The 26480-nt window shown below is 39.7% G+C and overlaps 1 protein-coding gene across 4 annotated transcripts in view; it reads right to left on the reverse strand.

Annotated features, from left to right (window-relative positions):
- The window catches only part of MYH10 (myosin heavy chain 10), a 141504-nt gene that overhangs the window by 61692 nt on the left and 53332 nt on the right, over positions 1–26480 (reverse strand). For 2 of the 4 annotated variants that reach the window (XM_032801670.2, XM_032801669.2), the window contains exons 5-9: positions 15950–16052; positions 8500–8529; positions 6746–6763; positions 4101–4193; positions 162–225 (exon numbers count right to left, since the gene is read on the reverse strand). In XM_032801670.2, coding sequence (XP_032657561.1) covers positions 162–225; positions 4101–4193; positions 6746–6763; positions 8500–8529; positions 15950–16052 — 308 coding nt within the window. The remainder of the gene's footprint in view (positions 1–161; positions 226–4100; positions 4194–6745; positions 6764–8499; positions 8530–15949; positions 16053–26480) is intronic. The other 2 variants (XM_032801672.2, XM_032801673.2) reach the window with 2 other exon arrangements.

The following is a 26480-nucleotide window of genomic DNA, read 5'->3' on the forward strand; positions in this document are numbered from 1 at the left end:
CTTTGATACCTTATGTCACTAAGTTCACCCAATGTTATTTCCTGCAAATGTGTTAATGCTGCATTACAAAGAATTCTAAGCAATACACAAAGTTGGCGAGACAAAAGGCTGAGTGAGTCACTTCATACTTTAACCAATGTTGCACTGCTGAAACAGGATACAGGTTTCAATGTTGGCCCCAACAATATAGCCCGTAACATCAAAGTTAATTCTAATGAACTTGCCCTGGAAAAGAAACAAAACAAAAATAATATATTTTTTTAAGTTGCTAAAAACGAAGTTGTCCATATTAAAACATCTTTCCCATTTAAAAAGGCATATGGGACCTCAGAGTTAACGAACATCTCAGGAATGGAGAATGTTCGTGACTGAACAAAACATTGTGATTGTTCTTTCAAAAGTTTACAACTCAACATTGACTTAATACAGTTTTGAAACTTTACTAGACAGAAGAAAAATGCTGCTTTCCTTTTATTTGAGTAGTATGCATTTAACACTATACTCTAGTGTATTTACTTTCCCTCTCCCCCCGCCCCCACCCTTGCTGGTGCTTCATGGTGTACTTTTGGTTCCAAATGAAGTGTATGGTTGATTGGTCAGTTTGTAACTGATGTTCAGAATACTGAAATTCTACTGTATTAGGTAACATTTGCATCAGTCTTAATAGGTGATAAGTATTTAATACAGATAATAGTGGCAAGATATTCATTCACACCATTCATACACGTTCAGTTGTATTCAATTAAAATGTTGCAATCTACTATAAGGTGCAATGTACTGTAAAGAGACACTGCAGTTTTTCAGAGGCTCAAAATAAGGTCAGCGTGTAACCCAGAGAGGCACTTTTTATATCGTTATGAAAGAAAGCTTTTACTAAAAGGTCATTTAATTTTCATGCTGATGAAAGGTGCTGAGTTCAAAGGTTGGCAACAGCAGTATAAAAAACTTTCTCCTGAATGAGTCTCCATCCTGACTTGAAGGCACACCTCCAGTGGAGTGAATTCATTCTCTGCACCCATTCAAGTCACTCTGACAAGATCATATCTACACTAGGGAAAGAAAAAGGTGTAATTTTTAAAATGAGATGGCTTTTCATAAATCCCAAGTTTAGCCAAGGTAGGTGATAGTTTGACCTCTATGCAACTGTTCAAGATGAAACCACCACTTGCCTTGTCTACACTAGTTATACAATGAGATGTACCATCTTGTTGGCAATAAAACATTTTCCTAGTATCAGGACATGTCTACAGTAAGTCAGTAGACTTAATGTAGAGTGCAATGTAGAGATGTGCCAAGTCGAAATTAGATTGAGGTGACCAAATCCTTTGATATCCCATCTGCCATTCACATAGCACATGCCACACTTGAATCAGTCTTTTAGAGATAAAAACCTCAGTGCATAACTTGAGCCATCCAGTACCCCTAACATTATGGATTGCTTAGAAAGTCCAAAGTATGCACAGACTGGCATGCTTATGTGCTGGATATCTTATTGCTCTATTGTACAATTTAAGTGTTACAGGAAGAGTTATAGCACTGAGAGTAAACAATGCAACTCCAGTTAGGGACCTTATCTTCAAGCTGACTCCCTCAAATGGTGTCTAAATCTGAGTTCCGATGTTTAACTTTCAGACACATGCATGAAAACTGGGCCTACAAGTACTACAGAACAATGTCCTATTCACATTTAAGTTTACTTCAAAGCTCCCAAAAAATATGCCACTGTGCTCTATTACTCATACAAAAATTTGTGGTTAAACTGGGCGAACTTCAGCATCCACAACTGTGAATTCAGCACTGAAGCTTATTTTAAAAAGTATGAAATGTGTGCTAGCTATTAAGGGCCAGAGTTTGCTCTCAGACTTATCCCAGATATCATTGCGCAGAAGATCAGAATACTCCATAAGCTCACTTTGAGACAGGTAACTGGCATGATAGATGGTAAACATATCTGTCTCTTTCATTAGGAAAAATATACAGCCTTCTGGAAATGGTAAGAATAAAAAGATGAACGAACTGACTTCTTGTTTAATTTATGTCAAAACAGATTAGATAGTCTGTACCGTACTAGCAAGTCTACAGTGACAGCTTTTTGAAACTTAAGAGCAGATTTCACACGATCTGCTATAAGAACAGAATATTCCAGATATGCCACTTAAATTTGAAAACACAGAAATACTATGAGCAGACTCAAGTCACTGATATTTAAGCAATAATTGAAAACGCAGAACCTTCAAACCAGTGACTGGATGATAGATGGTGATTTGATAAATTCAGTAATGCACAAAGTGAACAAATAAAGGCTATTGGATCACAACATATTCTCCAATTTGACAACTAGCTTAGTTCTGTTTACAAGATACACAAGCAACAAAGATGGCAAGAGACCTGTTTTGTGGTATCTGCAATCCCAAATTTGATTAAGACTATAACAAAAAGACTAGAATGGGTAAAAGGATAGGGAAGTTGGGATTTTACTTCCTGGTATACTATCTAACTTAATTGTATATTTTGTAGGAGAGTAGACCTGACAACCTCACTACAGTACTGTCTGCTATTAAATTTCAGAAAGGTGGGAGAGGCTGCTGGTTTTTGTGCTAAGTAACAAGGCACTGCACTTCAAATCTAGGAGATAAGAGAATTCATACTGCATTCTTCCCTTTGTGGGAGGATTGCTGTAATTTCCTTTTAAATCCTTATTATTGAAGACTATTGAAGGCACCAGCTGGAGTGCATTATACTTACTCCTTCATAAAAATAATGCCAGAGTCACTTGAGCGACTATGTTCACAATGGCAATGCAAACTTAAAGGGAAAAAATGCAGAACAGATGCTCTACAGCTTTCATAAAAAAGTATTTTCATTAAATTAGTAGTTTTCAAGGAATCCAAGAAATGAAATAAAATGGAATTACAGGGCAGCTGAAATCTGTTGATATTATGAAGTTTATATCCAACACATCTGAATACCAACCATTACTGTAAATAATGTGGCTTTAAGAATTCTCAAACTTGCATTTTTGTGGTGCCCTTCCTAGCTTTTGATTGATAGAAACTATTTAAAGGATCTAACCAAAACAGTAAAGGCCATAAAGCTGTTCAGACTGAATTCTTACTCAAAACTTCACCCCCGATTTTGTAAGACAGATATAAAAGTTCTATTTCCTCTGTAAAATTTAGTTTACACTTTAGCAAGAGCACAGCTTCTTTAATTTATCAAATCCAGTTTTATTTTATATATTAAGTTGAGTTACTATCCATGCCTTGAGTTGCTCTACCAGCTTGTAAAGTATAAGTGTAAAACCAAAGGAAGTGCTTTTCTTCTCCCCTGTTGATATTTGAAAGACCTATAAAAACAGAGGGTGACATGGGAAACATTTTAAACTGACTACATGAGTGCTCTATGCATTTAACAAGACAACTTTCCAACCTTTCAAATCATAATCTTAGATTTTACTCAACAGTAAGTGAAAAATCCACAGAGAAGTATGATTTTTGTTTAAATTGATAACCCTTTAAGACTGACACAAATCCATAAAATTCTAAACCAAGTTGATAGCAAAGCTGGATATTCAGTCATAACCAATTGGTGTCATAGCTATTCCGCCCCTTCTCTCACAACTTTAATGAGTTGCTATGGGCTCTCAAATGATATGCAGTTTGGTAATTCACTAACTACACTGTACACAACCACAGTTCAGGTGTATTGTGTAATTACTAACTTGTGTCATAGGCTACGTGCAGGACACACTGCCATCTGCGGAAAGTTCACCACTACGCATCTCATGTAAACAGCACAATTGTCTACTCATGGATAAATGAGCCTAGGAGTTTTGTATTAAAGCAAGTGTTTGCCTAACACCACATTGTTACCGTTGTATCTCTAGTAAATTAAATATGCTGGATACAGCATTGGAAAAGACTTCAAATTTTCAATATACAAACTTCAGTTGAACTCAAGACGGTACAGTGTAAAGGAACCTTCCAATACCAGTAAGGTAGGTTCTCACAAACAGAGAGCTAGCCTACGAGTAGGTAAAATGGTTCACAAAAAAAACATACACCATCCAGATTTTGGAATTTTTTTTTTTTTAAACTTACAAAACGGGAAGAGTTGTCATTTTTCACAGTCTTCGCATTTCCAAAGGATTCCAGAATGGGGTTCGCCTGCAGAAGCTGACGTTCCAGCTCCCCCTAAAAAAACCACACAAACACAAAAGCAAACGTATATGAAACATGTGTATGTCAGACTGTCCACGATTCTGTTTCCTTTCTGATCATTTTACCCCAGGTGCCCGACAAGATCTTCAAACACATTGCCTCTTATTTGTTTGATTCCTTGCTCTGTTGACACTCTTCACTGGAAAAGAGAAGATGGCATCTATTGTATAGAAAAGTGACTGAGTTTAGGTGGGCTGATGTTAAAAACACTGAACATAAGGTGAATTCAAGTTCAGGGCAAATGAATTAGGCACAGAATTCAGAATAAAGCCCATATGCTATTTTTGCAGGGGAAAAACAATTTGACAAAGTAATATATAGTCTCTGGATTTCTGCGTAAGATGCTTCCGCAAATTAGAGCTTTAGGATGTTTAATAATCAGTATCTAAACCAGGATCATATAAGACAGCATGTGCTTAAGCATACACCACCAGTCAGCAAGCAGTTGAGTCTCATAGCTAACTGGAGATTTTGGACAGAATTTGTGGTATTTCAATATATTTTGAGCTGGAGTAAGTGTGACACAAATGGCATAAGTGAAGCTGAATAGTGCCAAATTCTAACATTAATTATTTTCAAACTTCAAAAGCAAGTCAACATATGCTGTACATAGCTGTATTACTATTTATGACATCCAATTGTTTTAAAGCGTCCTGAAGTTTAAGATGGTGAATTTATAATTTCTATGGAGCAAGTACCTTAAAGAACTTTTCAATTGCTGCCTATTAAAAAGATCTGGCTAGTATAACCAGGTCTGTGCTGCATCCATGAGCCCATAAAAGTAGCAAGTGTGTGGAAAGATGTGATACTAATTCCTTGCCCAGAAGGATGGGAACAAAAAGTGGAATTATGCCTCTGGAATATAATCACAAAATTAGTGTTCATATATCTGCTTTTTCCAATCATTTACCATTTATAGCACATGGAGGAGTAAAACTCCTGGACTGAATGAACAACTGACAATGAGAGACATCACACACCTTTGTTAGTCCTTACATAAGTCAGTGATTACAAATTATTTTTTAAAACTCACTTTGATTAATGCCTGTTAGAGGCTTTTATTTTTAAGTTGTAACATATCAGATTTGCTGAAAACTGATTTCTGCTCGTTCTCAATCTGTTACTTGACCTCAGGTAGACTGCTCAAAGCTTGATCCACTTCAAAAACAGATTTCCTTTCGAACTGTATATCCTTTGAATTCTAGAGTTCCTAAAAAAAATTCAGAGTATTCTCCCAGACTAACCACTGAACATTTACAGAGGACCTGCCCAAATACTGTACTCAGTTCGCAGTGTTTTAGAAAGTAAAAGTGTTCCTCACTGTACCAACAGAAACTGAAACCAACTTGGAGAAAAATTTTTAGCACCTACTCAGTGTAGTGGTTGTAATACTAGTCTATCTTTTTTATATATTGTTTAAATCGATTGTTCAGAATCTCTGATCCATACAAGGTAGTAGGCAGCATCTTGTTCATGTTTTTGCGCCTTCATTGTTAGCAGATGTCAGGGACAGTTAGACAGAGAAGCCTGCTCACCCTTTTGTACTCAGCATGAAACAGACTAAATTAAATACGTGAAATAAAGTAAGCCAACGCCTTTCACAAAAGGATGCCCACAAGTTGTTGTTCATTGAAGCTCACTGCTATTTCAGGTTCTACTTAGCCTGGAAACAACAGATATAGGTTTCAAAATTTTGGCCTAATGACAGCACACTGTGTTACCACTGAACAGACAGATACTACAGATCTGTGCTGTACATACTTCAAAGTCTACCTAAGAGAAACCATAGTAAAAATATTGAAAGCACAAAGAAATGGTTTGGTCTGGTCTGATAAGGGGAAATATTTGCATTATATATAATTTCAGAATGACCTGAAATGCAATAGCCTCCAATTTGGTTTGGAGAGACTATACTGACATTTATTTATGGAGAGTGGTTGATCTCTGTTCAGGGGATTTTGAATGTTTGAAGTACACAGATTTGGAAAAAACTGTTAAGTTCTAATTCTGTTTTCTACTGATTTGTCACTGTTCTTTAAGAATCAGGATAGGAGTGGTGAGGAATGGTAAAGAGGAGAAACTTGATTACAGCCTAAAAAGCTAGAATGTTTTTTCCTAGTTGAAGTTTTTGGTACTCATGACTAGATAAGGAATTTATCACAGATTACTAAACAACTAACTCATACTTAAGTATTCTCTTCAGTTTTATAACAGTTTTAAATTATAGACTAATTTCATTTAATTTTATGAAATCAATTATCCTATTCAGAAACGTTCCACAGAGATTTTAGAATGCAGGCAAGATTGGGCTAGATTCCCCTACTTATACAGTCAAGCAGATCTTGGAAAAAGCAGCATCAAGATATTGTGAAAAGTGAAGTCATGCAATAATTCATGCAGATCAACAGAGCAATGTTAGAGCAAGGACAAGAGATACTGTTATCTCAGTTTTAGAAAACCAGCATCCCAGTGATTTGGTTCATTGTGAAATCTGGATGAGAGACAGGGAGCTACATGCTACTCACATACAACAGGGATCCACTCTGTAGTTCAAAATGACAGTGAAACAAAAATGTTAATGGTTATGATTTATGCAATATACCAACAATTCCGGATTAGAATTTAAAATATTCCTATTGACATATTTAAAATATGAACATAATTGGACATTTTTTAATCCTGATGTGAACAGGTCCATTGGCAAAAAAAGCAATCCATCTAAACATTATTCAGTAGTTTCTAGTTTTAGAACAAAGAAACACTTGAGTAAAGACTTTAAGTAAAATTTCAGAATTACTCATGTCCTGTTGATTTTCAATGAGATTTAGGCACTTAAACCCCTATGTATTTTGAAAGTGGGACTTAGGTGCTTTTGAAAATGTTACTTTTATCTAACCCTGGTGACCATGATAGAGACACCCTGAAAGCAGTGATTAGAGTAGTAGTTCTCAAACTTTTGTATTGGTGACCCCTTTCACGCAGCAAGCCTAAAAGTGTGACTCCCCTTATAAATTAAACCCTTTTTTATATTTAACACTATTATAAATGCTGGAGGCAAAGCAGGGTTTGGGGTGAAGGCTGACAGCTCACAACCCTCCAAGTAATAACCTTGTGACCCTCTGAGGGGTAACCACCCCCAGTTTGAGAACCCCTGGATTAGAGAGTATACTTTGTCTGGTGTGCTTTTCCCTCTGCATTAGGGAGTCCTAATTTTACCCTTAACTCCCCATTTCTGCTAGTTAAAGCAGTAGAGATCACAGCACTTTCTGTAGATAGCAGTCCAGACAGCCCCACTGACAGCTCAGCAATGCTCCATCACGTCATAAGAACGGGGAAGGGTTAAAACTCAATCATCATTGCTTCCCTACCCCTTCCTCTGTCAGGAATCAGAGAGCATCATCTTCACAACAATTCCAGATAGCCTGAGAAACAAGAGTAGCTCAAGCACACTCTGAAGATTTCAATACATACAGGACAGAGCAGCCACTAAGCTGTTGGGTCAGGTGTTAGTAAGTCATGGCAGATTTTGCACTTTAGAGGAAGTCTTGATTTTCCCCAAGCCCTGTACTGTTGTGAAGAATATCATATCAATGTTTGTGGCCGAGTGGCTATAAAACATTCAAAGCACCCAAGTTTTTAGGATTAATGTGCATTTAAGTTTCCATTAGTTTAAATTTAAATAATTTCTTTAGCACATCACTTAATGCCAAAGCATTCTGCATTAAAATCTCCACAGTACATTTACCAAGGGCACACAGTGAGGTGGAGGATTTAAACTGGTGGTAACGATAGAGCTTTTGCTTCAGGACTGATTAGAGTTGCCAACCTACAGAGTTGGCCTGGAGTCTCCTGGAATCAGCATCTATCTCCCAGTGACTACTGAAAGCAATCCAGAAGATTTTAATAGGATATTTTAAGAAAATGACATTATGTCATGTTGGGGGTGGGGGGAGAGAAGGAAATGTCCTGGAATAGTTTTAATCATTGTTGGCAACTCTAGGACAGATAGATACCAGATTTTATCCTGGAGCATTGCAAGCTAGTTTAATTCAAAGTCTGTTACCAGTCAGTGCTTTTGTACAAAATGAGTAATACATTTTGCAAAGATTACTTAGCTGCATACCTGTACTAGTCTGTCACCATTTCATGATAAACATGCCATCACATTAGCAGTATACAGACGTATTTAAAATTGATCGTTCATCTCGTCATACAAAAATAGTTGGAAAAATATGAATTAATCCATATAAACTTAGAAGCATAAATAAAAAACACTTGCCTGATGTTTCACGGGTTTAGGTGATTCGGGCTGTTCATTGCAAACAAACAAATGCACGTGTTAGCAAGTCTGCATTTTTCCAGCTGCAAGCTATACCCCATGTTAATTATATATGTTAGTTTAACCAAACACTCAGTTCATGGAAATGGGTTTACCCAGTTACTGTAGCTAGAAGCAGAGCTATTACATTTCATTTGTCATTTCCTACTAAATTTTCTTGTGCATATTCAAAGAACTAATGCCATATGAATTACACTTCCCAGAGAGTAAGTCTTCTCTCAAATGTACTGGTGTTTATGGCCTAACAGGCTACTGTAGACATAAGAATTTAATTAGTTGCTGTATGCATATACTTTCTCAGTAATGCCAGCTAAAAATAACTAAAATAAAAATTGAGTTGTTCTTTCTCTGCAGGCTAAGTCACTGGACATTGTATTTATTCAGCACTATGGCATTCAGCATCCTTCTAAAGAAACTAGCCTGGTCCTAAGAGATACCAAGATGAAGGTGGTCTAAGCACTTGCTTCTCCCCTAACCTCCCCAGAAAGGATGTTTTTGCTGTATAATTCCTTTTTAGAATTAAATGTGCAACTTCCTATCCTGGTCTCGCACTAGAAGAGCAGGGGGGTTTCAAGAGTGATTTTTCTCCCTAGGAGCAAATAAATGTTGTTGAAAGACATTTAGTTGGACTTAGAGGGAGAAAATGCTGTCAAAATACAAGAGTACTGTGTAGATGTAGTAGAAATTTTCCAAAATTTTTATTTTGACAGAAAATAAGATCGATTCTTGGGAAAATTTTTGCAAAACAAAACAAACAAAAAAATCTAATTATTTCAGCCAGCTCTAGTACTATGTAAGGCCTGATCCTAAAACCTTTGCTCATAGAGGACACAAAAGGGCTGCAAGTTCAGGTCCTCAAAAATCAAAAGACCATTTTAAATCTTACGGTAAAATACCCTTTTTAAAAAAAAAAATCTAGTGTAATCAAAAATACCAAGCCAAATGCATGCTATGAAATCTACATCCAAAATTTCTAAAGCACTGAAGCAGTTTTCAGAGCAAGGAAAAAATGTCTCTAAAGATGTTCTTAAGCAAGCAAGCAAGCAAGCAAGCTGCTCGTTCAGTCTGAGGTTTTGTTCAACTTCAAACAATCAGCAAGTCCTATTAACATGTCTCATGATGCAATAGTAACACTATAGGCTGGTCTAAACAAGCTCTTGAACTGAAATATATTAACACCACTTTGCTCTTACATAGCCCTTTATCAGTAAATCTCAAAGGAATTAAATTAAACCATTTTAGTGATTTAGCTACAAATCGAAGTGGACAATTATTTCAGAATAGAGGTGGCTAAAGTCTGTTTGTTACCAGCTTTATGAACGCTTTTATTCTGGAGCTGGCAACAAACTGACTTTAGCTAAGTCAGCTTTAGCCACCTTTATTCCAAAGTGTCCACTGAACTGCACAAACAAAACTCATTTAGTTAAAACCACTGCAAGCCTGTGTGTGGACCAGCCCTATGCTGAAGGCTTTAGACACTTTAAAAAAAGACCATTAGTTTTGCATTCGGCAAAAACAAGTTTTGCCAATTTCTCTTTTCATTAATGCTTTCCACTTGAATTAGATTTATTGAAAGATGTTACTGTACTTAAGTAAAATATTACTGGTCAGGAAGGCCTCCTGCCCTCCTAGTCCCCAGAAGACTCCCTGATCTGGTTAATTGTTGCAAACTTATATGGAGCCCATGCCCCTAATTCTCCTCCATTTCCCTCCCTCCACCACAAGTTTATAACCTCTGCACTGGCTTTTTAAAATACCACAGAAGCACAAACAAACATTCTATAAATGTGTCTTTTCTCCATTTTTTGGAATTGTACATCAAAAAGCCACATTAAGAGACCCCTAATGTTGCAAAATTAAGCCTTCCAAAAAAGTTAATCTGAATACTGGCACTTCCTACCTATGATCATATAATGAAAGATTCCAGTTACTTTTCCTACAAGATCTCTGTGTTATTTGGTGCACAGAATGGACCTGTGCACCTTCTACCCAGCTAGTCCCAGGCAGGGCTGGCTTTATGAACTGCGGGTCCCGATTCAAATACCCGGCGGCAGTCTGGGGTTTCGGTGGCACTTTGGCAGCGGGGAGTCCACTCTGGGTCTTCCACGGCACCGAAGGCCCGTCATCACCAAAATCCCACCAAAGACCCCCAGAGTGGACCGCCGCCGGGTGAGTAAAAAAAATAAAAATTTAAAAGGTGCCTCAGGCGCGAGGCCCTGGTGCGGGACTCTTAGACGTGGGGCCCGATTCCAGGGAATCGGCCTAAAGCCACCCCTGGTCCCAGGTCCCTTTGCCCTCTTCCAACCAGCTCCTCACTTACCTGTCCTGTCCCCTCTCCCAGTCTCCTGTTATTCCTTCCACCAGCTCCCAGTCTAACTCCGTGTTCGCTGCTGGCGCACATACAATATAGAAAATAAATGTGCCTGATCTGAAGTCACAGATGGCACAAGAGACAAGCTCCCTGCTTTGAGTTCTGGTGCCTGGCCTGGATACCATTTACAGGGAAAGTCCTGCTTTGCCCCTGCAGCTGTAGGCTGGAGCATAGAATCATAGAAATATAGGGCTGGAAAGGACTTTAAGAGGTCATCTAGTCCAGCGCCCTGTGCTGAGACAGGATTAAGTAAATCAAGAACCACCATGACAGGCATCTAACTCGCTCTTAAATGCCACCAATGAAAAGGATTCTGTGGCCTAAGTAACCTGTTCTAATACTTAACTAGGGCACGCTGCTAGGGAGTGGGGGTGCCTGTGGCCGAGAGCAGCGTGCACCACAGAGCCTCCTGTCCACCCCCACCCCATGAGCCGGACCTGCTGGCCACTTCTGGGGTGCAGCACGGTGCCCCACGACAGGTAGGCAGAAACTGCCTGAGCCGCCCCCCCCAAATCAGGAGCCACTCAAGGTAAGCCCAACCCCTAGCACTGAGCCCTTCCAAACATTCCAAGTCCCTCGGCCCCCACCTGCAGCTCCCCTCCTACACCTGTGGGGGACAGCAAGCCAGCCACCAGGGAGGGGGAAATGTAGTGAGCTGAGGCGAGGCCTCAGTGTTTGATTTTGTGCAACTGGAAATCTGGCAACCCTAGAGGTTATAGTTGCTGAACTATAAGCGTCTAAACTCTTTGATAACAAAATCTGTTTCCAGATGCTTGGTAGGAGCTTGCTAGAGCTTCACCGCTATATCTGAACAGTCTATCTGCACTGAGCATGCTCCAGCCTCTCAGCTCCCACATGCTACCAGACTGCAGGTGTCTGCCATCCCCACAGAGCTACTGAGCATGCTGGAGGTCAGGGCTTTTCCTACAACTGCAGCTCCTGGCTGCTGGGGGCCAAGGTAGAGCTGGATACCAAACAGAGAACAGGGAGCCTGTCTCTTCTATGCTCTCTATGGCCTGTCCTGCTGGTGCTCAGGCAGCACAGAAGAGGAAGGCGACACTCAAATGCAGAGAGAACAAGAGATGGATGGAGTGGGGGGAGAAAGCGGCTAGAAGAGCAGATTGAGACAAAAAGCCAGGGAGAGTAGACTAATTGGGCAAGGAGACTGCAAGCCAGAGGAGGGCCAAAAAAGAGAAAGAAGAGATTAGATGAAGATTGGGACGGCAAAAAAGGAAGGGGTAGGGAAAAGGCAGGACAAAATACAGGTTGGAGGGGGAATGGGCAGAAGGGTCTGTGCCTACCAAAGCACACTTCTCCAGAACCTCGAATGGAACAATATTCCAGATTTACACTTTTTTCCTGCTGTTGACAAATATCTATGAAACCCAAAAGGCAGAATATACATTTCGTCTCCTTTTGGTGCTGGTCCTCACAGTGGGTGACACTGCTATTATCAGTTACTCCCTTTGCTCAAAGAGCAGCGGTATGTGTGATGGATCTAAAAGGTTCCAACATGGTGATGAATCATACGGATTTCAATGACAACACATGATGGAATGTGTTTCTTAAAATCCTACGTAATTAATCTCTAGGAAACGCCAGAGTTAAGGCTGACTGTGGAACTTCAGTTCAGCTCCCTTGTGCACATGCATGTGATACGGTCTTTAATTACAATATCATAAACTATTTTTTCCACAGAACCCCCACTGCCTCATTCAGTGCGTAGTATGGACAGTTCTCACTGAATAAACAGCTATTCAATATTTTGTTTTATCCTTGTTGTTCAATGTGTATCCCCATGCCTTATTTACTGCACACTACTAAACCCTGCTCTGACTACAGAATTAACTTCCGTGTACACTTTTTACAGTGCAAATCACTATATTATCTGAGTGCTTCACACAAGTTAACTAATTTATCTTCACAACACCTCTGTGAAGTGAGGGGGTATTACGCCCATTTTACAGAAACAGAGCTGAGGCACACAGAGATTAAAAGGTATGAAGTGTCACAGGTTTTGGATGCCTACTCTGAGGCACCTAGGACCTGATTTCCCGCCCCCCACCTCGAGTACTTAGCATTATATAGCACATTATATATTTAAAGCCCAGCTCCCACTGACTTCAGTTTACAGCTTGAGTGCTCAACACTTCTGCAAATCAGACCCAAGGTTTCAAGCTGGCATCTGGAAAATGACCACTTATGAAGTGTTTGGTTTATGTGACTTGACTAGCATCAGATAGGAATTCAGTGGCAGTGGCAGGGGCAGGTCTAGAATACCATTCTCTGTCCTAAACCATGGAGTGCTAGACTTTGCAATCTTAATGTTCTTTTAATGCAGTGTGCGCGCACAGGCAAAATATACGGATAAACTGATGAACTCCCTTCCCTTACTTCTTCCTACATCTGTTTAGTGTAATGCAGCTTAACTCCTGACACTCTGCCTCCAGCTCAGTATAAGCCAATAGAGAACAAGAATCAAGCCATAAAGCAAAGATATGAATGGATTACCATGTACAGTAAGTCAGTCTCTAGCAAAGTATTTTTTCCAATAAATTTTAATACATTTTTTTTTTTACTTCAGTTAAATTTACCTTGAGTGCTGGACTTCGCAATCCCAATATTTTTCTTTTAGGTTTTTTTTTTTTTGTTTTAGTTATGTTGCTTTATGCAACCTTGATTCTGCTCCCCTCCTATATATGTATTAGGACATGGATTACAAATTGCGTCTTCCTACATTTTTCACAGGACCCACACCTCATTCACTGCTTACAATGGACCATACTTGGTGAATGAGGTAGGTATTTAATTTTTTTTTTTTTTTATTAGGTATAAAACTTTGGATGGTGAATAGTAAAAGGACATGGAGCTGCACACACTGAGGGATGAGGATGAAAAGACATTTTACATTCTCCATCAGCTCTTTTATGGCAATTACTGCAATATCCAAGTGACATGCACACTATTACAGGAGATAAATTCATTTGATACACAAAAGTTGTTATCCCATTTTACTCATGGGAACTCAGGCAAAAAGAGATTAAGATCAAAATTCACAGAAAGTGTCCACTAATTTTTGAGTGATTGGGAATCCAACCTGACACCAACAGTATGTGCCCCCCGCCACCCCACCCAACTGAACATCTTCATAGCACTTCATATATTTAAAGCATTGTACAGACATTAACTAATCAATCTCCAGAGCATCCTTGTGATATGTGGGCAATTTTACAGATGGGGAAACAGAAAAAGGAGATGTACAATGTGGCTTTATGCAAGTCACATCGGTGGCAGAGCCAGGATTGTCCATAATCAAAAACTTTTAAATGAAGTAATTAAGTTTGAGCAATTGTGACATTTTCCCAAAGCAAACCCTAAAAACAAAGAAATAAGTCACATTATACCTCTTAATCATGCCCTAATTCCTCCATGGCATGACAAGACTCAAATTCCTTCTGCTTGTAATTGACAAAGACACTACACATAACACAGGGAGATTAATGTGCTACACAAACATAGGCACCAACTCTGTGGGTGGACCACCCATGAAAAAAAAAATGAGTGGGTGCTTAGCTCCCCCAGCAGCCAGCTCTACCCCTCGCCCTACCCCCCATGCCTCTTGTCCACCAGGGTCCTGTTGATCAGCTCCTCCTCCTCCCGCTCCCAGTGCCTCCCACCACCAGCTGTTCTGCACCATGCAGGAGGTGCAAGGAAGGAGTGGGCGGAACTGGGCGGGAAGAGGCAGGACAGGTGTGGAGCGGGGGCTTGGGAGAAGGGGCAGGGGAAGGGCCTGGGACAGAGCAGAAGTGGAAAGAGGCAGGGCCTGGGGCATAGCGGGGTGAGCACCCCCAGGCCCCAGAGGAAGCCAGCACCTATGTACACAAAAGCCTTATTACAAAAACTCATGCTCGCACCATAAGCACACAACACATTGTATAATTACCCTATGCACAAAAAGTTCATAGAATATTTGCTGATGTTGAGCTCGTAATTTAGGTTTCCACACACACAGGGGTTGTTAAAGACTCCAAGAATCCATGTGAACAGAGCAGCATCTCCTCTGCTCTCCTGTCCCTCACACTTTCCTCTAGGTTCTCCTTCTTAACCCTGTCCTGCTGCTACCACTTATCAGCATTGCTAATTCATGTATAAATCGTGTGTCATGCAGTTCTGGTTCCTGCTTTCCTGTGATTTTGAGTCTCCATGTGCTCAGGGTTCAAATCAAGAGACAGGCAGGGGTCCACCAGACAACTTATAATGGAAAATGTCAACTAAACCATATGGGTTGCCACTGTAAATGGTTCAAGATAGAGACTGCTTTAGGTCTTAAGCACCATACAATCTGTGGTACCATTGCAAAATATAAATCATGCAAACAGCAATACTTTTGGTAGTGAACCAGTAGCCTAGAGTGAACTTGAATAATGGAGTCACTATGAGTGTACAACTGATGATCTGAAACCCATTTATATACTTTTGACTTTGCACTGCATAAAACCCTTAATCCACGTCAGATTTTGCTGAAGTCCAGTAGCTTTTTTTAAGTTTTACTGGAAGAGACCAAGTTATAAGACAGTGAGTTACGTTTTTCCAATATAATGTCATATAAAAACAAAGATAATGATAACAAAGGACTCAGTTTTATTACTGTTCCCTAACAGTGGGCTCCTAGCTCTCACCACTGCAAAAGCATGGCGTTTATTACACATTGTAATTTTCCACATATCCTATCAGAGCTTCACAGTTAATATTTGTTTTTAATACTATGAATTAAGCAATTACACTTTATTTTCCAAATTATTCATTTCTGTTGCTAGAATACTTTAATGATCTTAGCTAACAGCCATATCAACTGATATTTATTTTTTAATCCTAAAAGTTAGTTTTTAATCCTTCTAGCAGTGACAGCACTTCAGGGTATTTAGATACAATAAACCTTGGTCCTGGAAAAGAGAGATAATTGAAAATAAAGGGGGGGAAAAAACCCAAAAAAAACCAAACAAAAACAAACAAACTTACTGGGATATTATGGTCCTTTCTTCCTTTATGGGATGAAGCAACATGAGCAAGGTACTGAATAACTTTCTTGGTGTTTTCAGTCTTCCCAGCACCAGATTCACCTCTGCAAGACACATTCACACATTTTTCTCCCAAAAAATCAGTTTTAACAAGCATAGTCAGTCTTTTACGGTAACTACCTAATTGCATTTCAGCCTCAGGCTTAGACCATACAATGGTATTTTATTAATGGTCTGAAAGAAAAAGTGCTAATGTTTAAGTATGTATGCAGTGTAGCTGTAGACATGTCTATCCCAGGATATTAGAGAGACAAGGTGGGTAAGGTAATCTCTTTTACTGGGCCAACCTCTGTTAGTAAAACAGAAAAGCTTTCAAGCCACATAGAGCTTTTCTTCAGGTCTTGGAAAAGAAAAGAACTCACAACTTCACAGCAAAATGAATTTCCCTTTCCCAAACTTGAAGAGTTCTGTGTGGCTCGAAAGTTTGACCCATCTTGTCTGTAACGTTTAAGGAAACAAATCAGGAGTTTGTCATTTAAACACTTCCATTATCCAAAATGTCTCCCCAGCACATCATTTAATTATTGGTACGTATAATTATTATGTATTAAGCATACTTTTTATAACAGTTCTTTAACACCACCAACTAACAATTCCCTAATCTTCAATTCTCGCGTGAAACAAAGCATTCTTACCTCTTCTTTAAAGGATAAGAAACTGAAGCAGAGAGATTGACTTGACCAAGGCCATGGATTGAATCTTAGAACAACAAAAATATAAACATAATGCCATAATGGCACTTCATGCTCTAAGTGCCAGATTTTCATAAACACTCAGCTCCCACAATTTCCAGTGAAGTCAGTGGGCCTGCAAGTCCTCAGTACTTTTGAAAGTCAGGCCCTAAGAGCATTAGCAGTAAAATACATCTTAACAGTCAGATTCTTGGCTAGACTGAAGCATACCTAGGATTGCAAGGAGCACACATATATTAAACTTTTAATTTTATTGCTGTAAACAGGTACAACATGCATTATTTTAATGAATGCTTAGCTAGGTTTGAAGTAAGATGTCTTTGGCTATGTCTGACTTATTTCAAGATGTGTCTGTAGGACAAAGTTGTAAACTGATTTTCCAAGGGAGGTATTTATTAAAGCTATATTATCTTCACATGAAACAGACTGACACCACAAGGTTTTTTCATAGCCGTAATTTAGTTTTCAGACTATTCTACATTATAAATCTGTTGATGCACCTTTTATTAACGCTCACTACAAACTTAGCTATGATTTGGTAGCTGAGTTAGGTGGGAAGAGACTGCTGTCTGTGTTTATGAAGCATATGAAACTAAGAAGGTTCAATTACTTGGAATTGCACTGAAAAAGTGCAATCTTCTCCAATTGTTAAATATTCATTTTAGAAATCAATCTTGACAGTTAACTGTGGAACCATTTCAAGCCTGCTACAATGTTAGTTTAGTCAATTGCCATTTCTGTTACAAATAGTTTAACTGACAACTTGTGTGTGTGCAGTGTGAATTAACAATTTTTGCATTCGAAGTTTCCAAGGCAACACTTCCCTCCATTGCACTATATATACAGATTTAGCAGTTGTCCAAAATTTGCTTTGACAGCTAATACCTTTGCAACAGTATGTTTTGTGAAATTCAGACAGCTGACGTTTTCCTGTTCTCACATTTCAATTAACTGTTCTGTTTTTGCCAAGATGAAGTGTAATATTTTAATACTGATTCAATTTTATAAACGGAGGATTGTGATGCTGACAGACCAAGTGCCAGCTCATTCCAAGGCCCTTAAGCCTCACTGAGCACTGACAAATCCTTACTGGAAAAAACCAAACAGTCTGGCTCACCTGTGCATTAGTATTATAAAACAGGTATTAGATTTATTAAAAAAAAAGAAAAAAGTAGGTTTAGACTTTATGAAATGTTTGTAAATTGCTGCATGCATTAAATCTTACCTACAATATCTGGTAATATTTAAGAGATTTTGCTCCATAACTAAAAAAGTATTTGCTCTAAAACAAATCAGGAGAGAAGCATTACCAAGCGTGAAATACTAGTTGACCATAAGAGGGATCATCTTCTGCCCAACAAAAGAAGGGCCACAGACACCAGAGGAACCATTGTGGAACATCAGCGGACAAAAGACTGTTGATTGTTCCCCCACACCCATAAAGAGAAGACAACCATGAGCACTCTCATTCCGTCAGCTTGAACTCTGGGGGAAGGGAATAAAAATCCCTGTCAAGAAGAAATCATCATCTCTATGCTGCTTGAACTTTGAGGGGCAAAGATTTCCAAGCATAAGCAAGAGTTCTCCAGTGCTTTGCCTGGGTTAGCACTAAAGGACATAGAAGCTTTTATAAAACAGAAAGCTCTATATTACCTTTTGGAACCTAACTCATTTACGTGCATACGTTTACCTGCTTTAACCTTGTCAATACAGTCTGGTCTACACTACAGAGTTAGATCGATGAAGGCAGCTTATGTCAACCCAACTACGGAAGTGTCTACACTTAATTTCACTCCCACTTATGTAATTACCCCTCTACGTACACTTAACTTCACCTTCATGAGTAGCATAGAGTCAAGGTTGATGTAGTTCGGTCCACGCAGTGTCACTGTAGCCACCGCATTGCTTATATAACTGCTACTGGCTTTCAGGAGCTGTCCCATGATGCCCCACACTGACCATACAATCAATACAAGCGCTCCTGGTGAGGATGCGCATTGCCAACAGAAGAAGCAAAGGGTAAACATGCACACTCAATGTAATTACTGCTGCAGCTGTATGACAACGCAAGTTAGGTTGACCTAATTTTGTATTGTAGAACTGGCCTAAAACTCCTATTTCTTTTCCTTAGTCTTTAGTTGGTTTATTATATTGCTACATTTTGTCTTTGGTTTGACATCTGAGACGCAATTGACCAGGGGCAAGTGACTGGTCCTTTGGGACTGAGAGTAACCTGAATATTGTTAACAAAATTTATTGGCGCATAAGCTTTCGTGGGCTACAGCCCACTTCTTCAGATGCATAGAAAGCTTATGCGCCAATAAATTTGTTAGTCTTTAAGGTGCCACAAGTACTCCTGGCCTTTTTGCGGATACAGACTAACATGGCTGCTACTCTGAAACCTAAATATTGTTGTGATTTTTGGTGTAAGGGACCATCTATCACAAAGGCAAGGTGGCCTAGGTGGCAACACAGACAGATGCCAAGAATTCAGGGTCCTTGAAACCTGCTTAAAAGTTGTCTTTGGCATGAAAACAGCCCGAGAAGGAATAAAATCTATGGAGCTGGTTATGAAGGAGATTTTCTTTTGAGGACCAGCTATTTAATAATGGGGCTTGGATCAGTGTGGTCTTGCCACCAAATAAGCAACCCTGAGACTGTTTGAGGTTCAAGTGCCCCTTGAAAGTTAGAATTTAGGCTGGACCTCTTTTATAGACTAAGCAGTATTCCAAACTGGCTCAGAGGATGCCTCTCTTAGGAGTCACAGGGTGAAACATGGGAAGGGCAAATGTGAAGACATTTGGGGTCTGTCCTGGGCATAGCCACCAGTTTCCTCTCCCTAATTATCATTTCTCTTTCTGTATTTATGAAGTATCAACCCTATGAATGAGGTTATGAAAGAAAAGATCGGGAGATACTAGACTCAGTGAGTTATCTTTGTTTAATAATATTCTTAAAATGTGCATAGTTCTATGAACCTGAAATGTTCCCAGAGAAATGCTTTGTACACTGAACCAAACTTATGTTCTGAATCAATATTAAATTTGTCATTACCTCAGAAGAGAGAGACTAAGAGTTTGGGGGGTTTTGTTTTTTTTAAATTCAATGAAGGGTACATTTAATATTTCTGATCTCTAAATGGAAGTTAAATTGGCAGAAAAGTATTTAAAATGTAGCTAAACTTTCTTTTAAAGAATCCACTCTGGTGATCTAGTGAGCAGATTTCTGGGGAGTGGAGGGAGTACAATTATATTCCACAGGTCCAGTTCTAGAGGAGATTACACACGGCCTTTTTACAAATAAAATCCACAAATCAACAAGTTCTTATAAAAGCCTGTACATCTCAAAGCACATGAGGCCAAAAACTTGGAGTTTACGATGTACTCCTTTGACTAAAGTGCAAGTCTGAAATTATACTTTTACAGAACGTCTCCATACAACTCCAGCCAGTATCTTATCTAATTCTTCTCGCCTTATGCCTTACAAATATGCTGAGTATTTCCTGCTGGATATGGACTGTTAGACAGTTCTGTTGTCATATACTCTACTAGAAGAATAATTAGAAGATTTAGGAGATGAAATCATTTTCATTTATAGGAATAAGAACATCTGCATATTTCAGTCCCCCCCAGAATGCAAATGCATGAATTATAAATTGCCCAAACAAGGTAAACTTTTACAAATGCTTATATACAATATTTGTGAAGTGGAAGGACAGTATATAATGAAGTCAGAGATCAGCCTTTTAAAATATACCTGGTTTTAAATACACCCCAATCATTAGGTTACTACAGAAGAGTTAATTAAAAACCCTTATGGAAAATCCTGGGCCTAATGAAGTTAACAATGAGAGCCTTGCCACTGAGTTCAATAAGGCCAGGATTTCACCCCTTGGCCTTAAATCTCAGTTCCACTCATTGAATTAGAAGTGGGACCCACTCTCTCCCACAGTTTTATGAAACCAAATGCAAACAAACAGCAACTCTGATTATCGGCTCCGAGTTATTGCTTGGCAATGTGCCTACTTTGACTAATCTGACAATGTACCTTTTAAATAAATATAAGGAGATATACCTATCTCATGGAACTGGAAAGGACCCTGAAGAAAGGACATTGAGTCCAACCCCCTGCCTTCACTAACAAGACTAATTTTGCCCCAGATTCCTAAGCAGCCCCCTCAAGGATTGAACTCACAACCCTAGGTTTAGCAGGCGAATGCTCAAACCACTGAGCTATCCCTCTTGTCCAATCCTCCATTGCATTAATAGACAGCCAAATCCTCCAACTGAGGAGTGGATGTCTCTATTCTACCACTATCATCTTAATATCTATATTACAGGGCTGGGCCACTGGTCAAACAGATTTATTTATTGACAAATGCATTGAACATCTAGAATTCAGCTCCTTCAAGAGAGTGGCTCCATCCTTCTAGAGACAGAACTGTCAGAACACGGTCCTCCTGGTTTGAAGTTGTTGCTGCAGCTCCCTAAACAATTTATACTGAAGCACTTCAGACTAGCTTCTTTAACCTATCAACTCACATTCAGAACAGTTTGTCATGATCAGAACTTATTTGTTCTACTCCAGCTAGGATTCAAAGTGAAAGCTAAGAAATGGCACTCTAGGGCTTGATTTCTCTGCCTATCAAACCTCAAGCTCCCTAGTCTGATATTTGAAGGCAAATCTAATCAGATTTTAAATGCAGACAATTTTACTTTGCTGGGGAACAATATAAAAAGACAAGACAAGACAAGACAAGACATCACTGTGAAGAATACATTTACTCCCCTTACGCTATAAAAAGCGCCTGTGTAATCTGCAACTGGCTTGACTTAAACTCTGCATTGTGTGTTACAGCAGCACCCAAGAGTCCCCAACTGAGATCCTGATCTCTTTACATGAGATACAGTACATACATGTAGTAAGAGGTAGTCCCTTCCCTGAAGAGCTTACAATCTAAGAGGGCAAGACAGACAAGATAAGTAGTTACTTGCCCAAGGCAACACAGCAGATGACATAATTAAGGATAGAACTTAGATCTTCTGACTCCCAGTCTGGTGCCATATACACTAGACTATGCTGCCTTAATTTTGCCAATATTTCAGACTCTATGGCAGATTCACATTTTATTTAAACTTCTTTTTAAAAAGATAAATTAAGTGAATTATGCAATTCTCTCATAGTGCAAAGCACCAGAGTCACACCACCACCACACTCAACAGTAAATACAAAAACCACACAGGAATCGCTGGCCAGCAATCTTCCTCTATGTTTTATAGTTTTCACACTTCCTTGAGAAGTGTGCCATGCTGTATCCTGTCCTGTCAGCCAAACTGTTGAACCCACAAATCCCTGCAAATCTTGCTTCGGTATCTTCCTCCGCTCATCAAATCCCTATGTCCCACAAACTGAAGTTTTCTTCATCTGATTGTCTTGATATTTGGTATCACTCTGGTTATGCTGTAAATTCAAGTGATCACCTCCTCCTCAGTCACGTGAAAGGTGTATCTAACTCACAGCAATCACCTACAACATTTCCATTTGAAGGCAGAAAGTCTCTTAATGTCCTGTTTCCTTAACATTCATGATTCACATGCAAATAGCAAGATGAGGATGAAGAGACTGCAGAAGTTTCATTTTACACTCATAACCTTTGCTTCTCCAGATGCAGCTAATTCTACATTAGATTTCTAAGGAAAGTTTGGTGTCCCTTGTAGTCATATTACTCAGACATTTGAAGTGCTCAATGTACTCCATTGCCGCCTCATATCTGGATAGGAATATCTTCACTTTTCAACAGATTAGGTGTCAGCATTGTTTTTAGATCTGAAGATATCATGTAATGTCGCTGCTTCCACTGCTACTCTTTCTAGCAATTTTTCCACCTCTTTGCAACAGTCCAATTGGTCAATATCACTAGGTTTCCATCAGTGGCTCTTCTTAAGAGTTCTCTAAGGAAACAGGTGAAAACGACTGGTGATAACATACAGCCCTAACATTTATCCTCAAATCAAACCAACTACTTTGTTCATGCCCAAAAGAGACACCAAAGCAGTCATGCTTCCATCAAGATTTTGTATCAGCCTTACTACATTTTCACCAACTTCAACAAGCTGCAAGATTACCTAAAGACGTTTGGCCCTTATGTATCAAATGCCTCAGCAAAAGTCACAGATAAGGAGCACCTTCCCATCATTCTCCAGCACTTTCTTTGACTGCACATGGAGACTCAGTATGTGTTCCACGATACAATTTTTGGGTTTAAATCCAATTTATTCTTCAGACAGAAAATTCTCTCTCTCTGGCCACAATTCTCTTCAGGATGATGTACAATAATATTGTGCTAGTGTGTATCAGTAACAAAACTGTGTAGTACATTTCCACAAACAGCCATGTTCCCTTATAATAAATAGGAACCAGCAGCAACTGTATTCAAGTCTTGAGATATCTTCTGGTTTCGGCCTATCTGCAGCCTGCAAAAGCAACACTATTTCAGTATACAGTGTTCATATTTTCAGAGTTCCTTTAGCAATCTTTTAAATTAAGTTAAAAAAACAAAACAAAAAATGCTTGGCTTTTGGAGCACAACTCTATGGCAAGACCTTTAACTGTGGAATCACAGAGAAAGTGGGACCACAAATATAGTAGTAAATAGTAAGAAGCTTCTCGGAAGAAAGGAAGACCATTGGCAGAGATTCTGGCAGGGTTACTGTGGAATGCACATCCAGAGAGGTTAGACTACTCTACCTGAGCTGAAAGCTAGCTCAACAGCAAAAACAAACAAAGCTTGATTAAAAACCTACGAAGACAACCAAAAACCATGGACCTGAGAGAATAAAGTTTTATCATGCTCTCAAATATGCATCTCACCAAATCACCCACTGAATTCCCACTCCTAGGGATGTGGCTTTACAGCTGTCCTAGCTATTCATTAATGCAGTGGTCCCCAAATTGCAAGGTGCTTCCCTCCATTGGGGGCGGAGAGGGGATCAAAAAAGTAGCAGTCCCTCCCCCACTCCTCGCCATACTTCCAGCCCCGCTCTGCCCCCAGCCTTGCTCCCACAACCCAGATCCACCCCCGGTCCCAGCCCCACCTCATTTCCTCTCCAACCTCAGCTCAGCTCTGCCTCCAGTCAAGCTCTACAGCTGAGGAAGCCTTGGTTGTGTAGTAATGGGGGGGGGGCGGGGCGGGAACAGACAGATTCCATTAATGGTAAGGGGAGCACAACTAGAAACATTTGCACACCACTGCATTAATGTCATACTGGTGCAGGGGGGAGCTTGCTGACTCTCACTGTTTGACCACATGTGTGTGCTCCTGTGCTGCATTAAGATTTAGGTCAGACAGCAATGAACTCTAGAACTGACACACACCCCAAAACAGCCTTAGTGCGTGCATGCACACCCCTCACCAGTTTCTCTGCTGCAAAGTATTAAAGCACCTTTTAGTTAAGATAGGCAGCTGAATGAGGTGTGTTTTTGAAGGGCTGGGAGGGGGGCTGTGTCACAGCCATGTTAAGGTTGCCCAACGCTTCCCACTACAAGCTATTTCAGTTGCTTTTAACTTTGCCAAACCAACCATTCAGGCTGAAGTTCCCCATGCTAGAGGTCTGCCTCAGACCAAATTTTGTAAAGTTTCAGACAAAATGGTGCCACTGTTTCTCAGAATCACCAAAATTAGGACAAGAACAAGCTCATTTGGAAGCAAGAAGCTCTTCTGGTGGATAGACCCACTGCAAGAGAAAGGATGATCAGTGTTGCTTGCTACCTGCTCTTTTGCAGGTTTCTTCTCAGTCAGAAGGTTCCCCAGAAAATATGGGACCACCACTTCACTCTGACAGGTTACAGAGTAGCAGCCGTGTTAGTCTGCATCTGCAAAAAGAACAGGAGTACTTGTGGCACCTTAGAGCCCAACTTTACTCTGAAACACTGAGGACAGGAAGCATCTTACCTCAGAGATGATGGGATCCCTTATGTATTAGGCACCAAAAGCACATGGAAGCATTTACCAAAAATCTGCTGGTACCGGTAAAATAACTGCAGAAACAACTGCAGTCACAGGTGCTTCTTTAGTGGTGGCTGTCTCGAATAAGCTTCCTTGCTAGATCCTATTAGCGAAATAACTGGGTGGGTTCTTTAACTACTAGAAACAATTGGAGAATTCAGACAGCAAGGCCTGTAGCTAAAGGATCATCATAACTACCTGCCTACATCTGCTGGAAAGTGAGAGGTACACCCGAGTATCTGGACTGGTTCAGAAAATCCAAGAATTGGTTGGGGTTTTTTTTTGGTTGTTTTTTTTTTTCTTTTTTTTTTTACTATTTATAGTTCTCCATTTCATCTTCTCTTAGATGGTTCACATCTTTTCACACCAGTTGTCAGGGGAATGTTAGGAAGCTGGAAACCAGCCAGAGGTTGTATACTGAAATGCTTGGCATTTGCTGCTCTTGTCATTTTAGAAGCAAACTCAGTTTCTTCTCCATCCTACCACTCCCATCTGAAGCCAATTCAGATTATATACCCTTGTATGGCTTTATGCATCTGTAAAGTGACCATTTATCAAGCCTAGTCACCATTTTCAACAGAATACCACAAGCTTGCGGTAAGGTTCTCAAATTTAGAATGCCAGCAAAAAGTGGGATTTATGCTTTCATATTTTAAACACAAACAGAATCCTGGAGCTAAAAACAACAAGTGTAGGAGAGGCTTGAGCATTTCTCACAGAGCCCTAGCATTCCATATGAGGAATCTTTTCATTTCAGAGTCACCAGTCTGGAACACATTGACACACTCACCCATTTAACTATAAAGGGCAGCAGCAAGAGTACAAGAATTTTTGTCACATTCCTTAAACTCAAGCATCTGGCATTTCCTTGCAAGAGGAAAAGCTTCTACAGTCCTCACCTGAGGCCCACATTTCCTATTTCAGTGTGTATTTATATTTTAGGGTGCTATTACATTAGTATAATCACTACCATTTCTCAGCAAGGGTGATGTTGGGGCAGTGCGTTTATAACACTGATAGCTACCGAAGACAGAACTCAAGACATATTGCCTACCATTTCTGATAAGTACTTAGTGGTGGAAGCAACAGTGTTTTGGCACCATTGCCAGAAAACAGATACTGGTTTTCCTAAACTAGACAAACCCAGAGAGTCTAACACCACTATAGTCCCCCATTAACCACTGGGGTTTTTAACCAACTAGGGGATGCTATAAATGGATATACAAGATAAATAAAGCTTGCTCCTGAGAGTGGTCAGTTAACAATCCAAGGGAACTGAACTAAAAATTCCAATCAGCACTAGAGATCCCCAGGTCCCTTCTGAATAATTTACTCTCCCAAGAATGACCTACCTACCTACCTGCAGGCAAAACTGTGTCCAGTATGCAATAGAAGGTAGAATTAGAAGAACTCCATAGCTGCCGTTACAAATCTTATCCACTGAACCATCCTATCCTACCTACACCAATGATGAAATCATATCCAAATATATCACACAAAACCGTAGATTTTAAATAGGTAAGCAACAGAAGGAGAGAGAGGCTGGTTAGAACTTCATTAGCAAATCAACCTTCAATGGTCTTTTCCCCGGCAGCACACTAGCTTTAAAATGACAATTTTTTGGGCAAGGGGAAGGCTGAAGTTTGTCCATGTTGGGAAAAGCCATTGGCAGTTCTCAAGTATCAAACAACTCTTGAGATTTCTCTGATTGGATGTTTCTCTCTCTAGAATCTTAAGGGGCTCTTGGAATGACAAAGTCATTTGGTGCAAAAGAC

The sequence above is a fragment of the Chelonoidis abingdonii genome, chromosome 13 (genome assembly GCF_003597395.2).
Source record: "Chelonoidis abingdonii isolate Lonesome George chromosome 13, CheloAbing_2.0, whole genome shotgun sequence".
Taxonomy (NCBI): domain Eukaryota; kingdom Metazoa; phylum Chordata; order Testudines; family Testudinidae; genus Chelonoidis; species Chelonoidis abingdonii.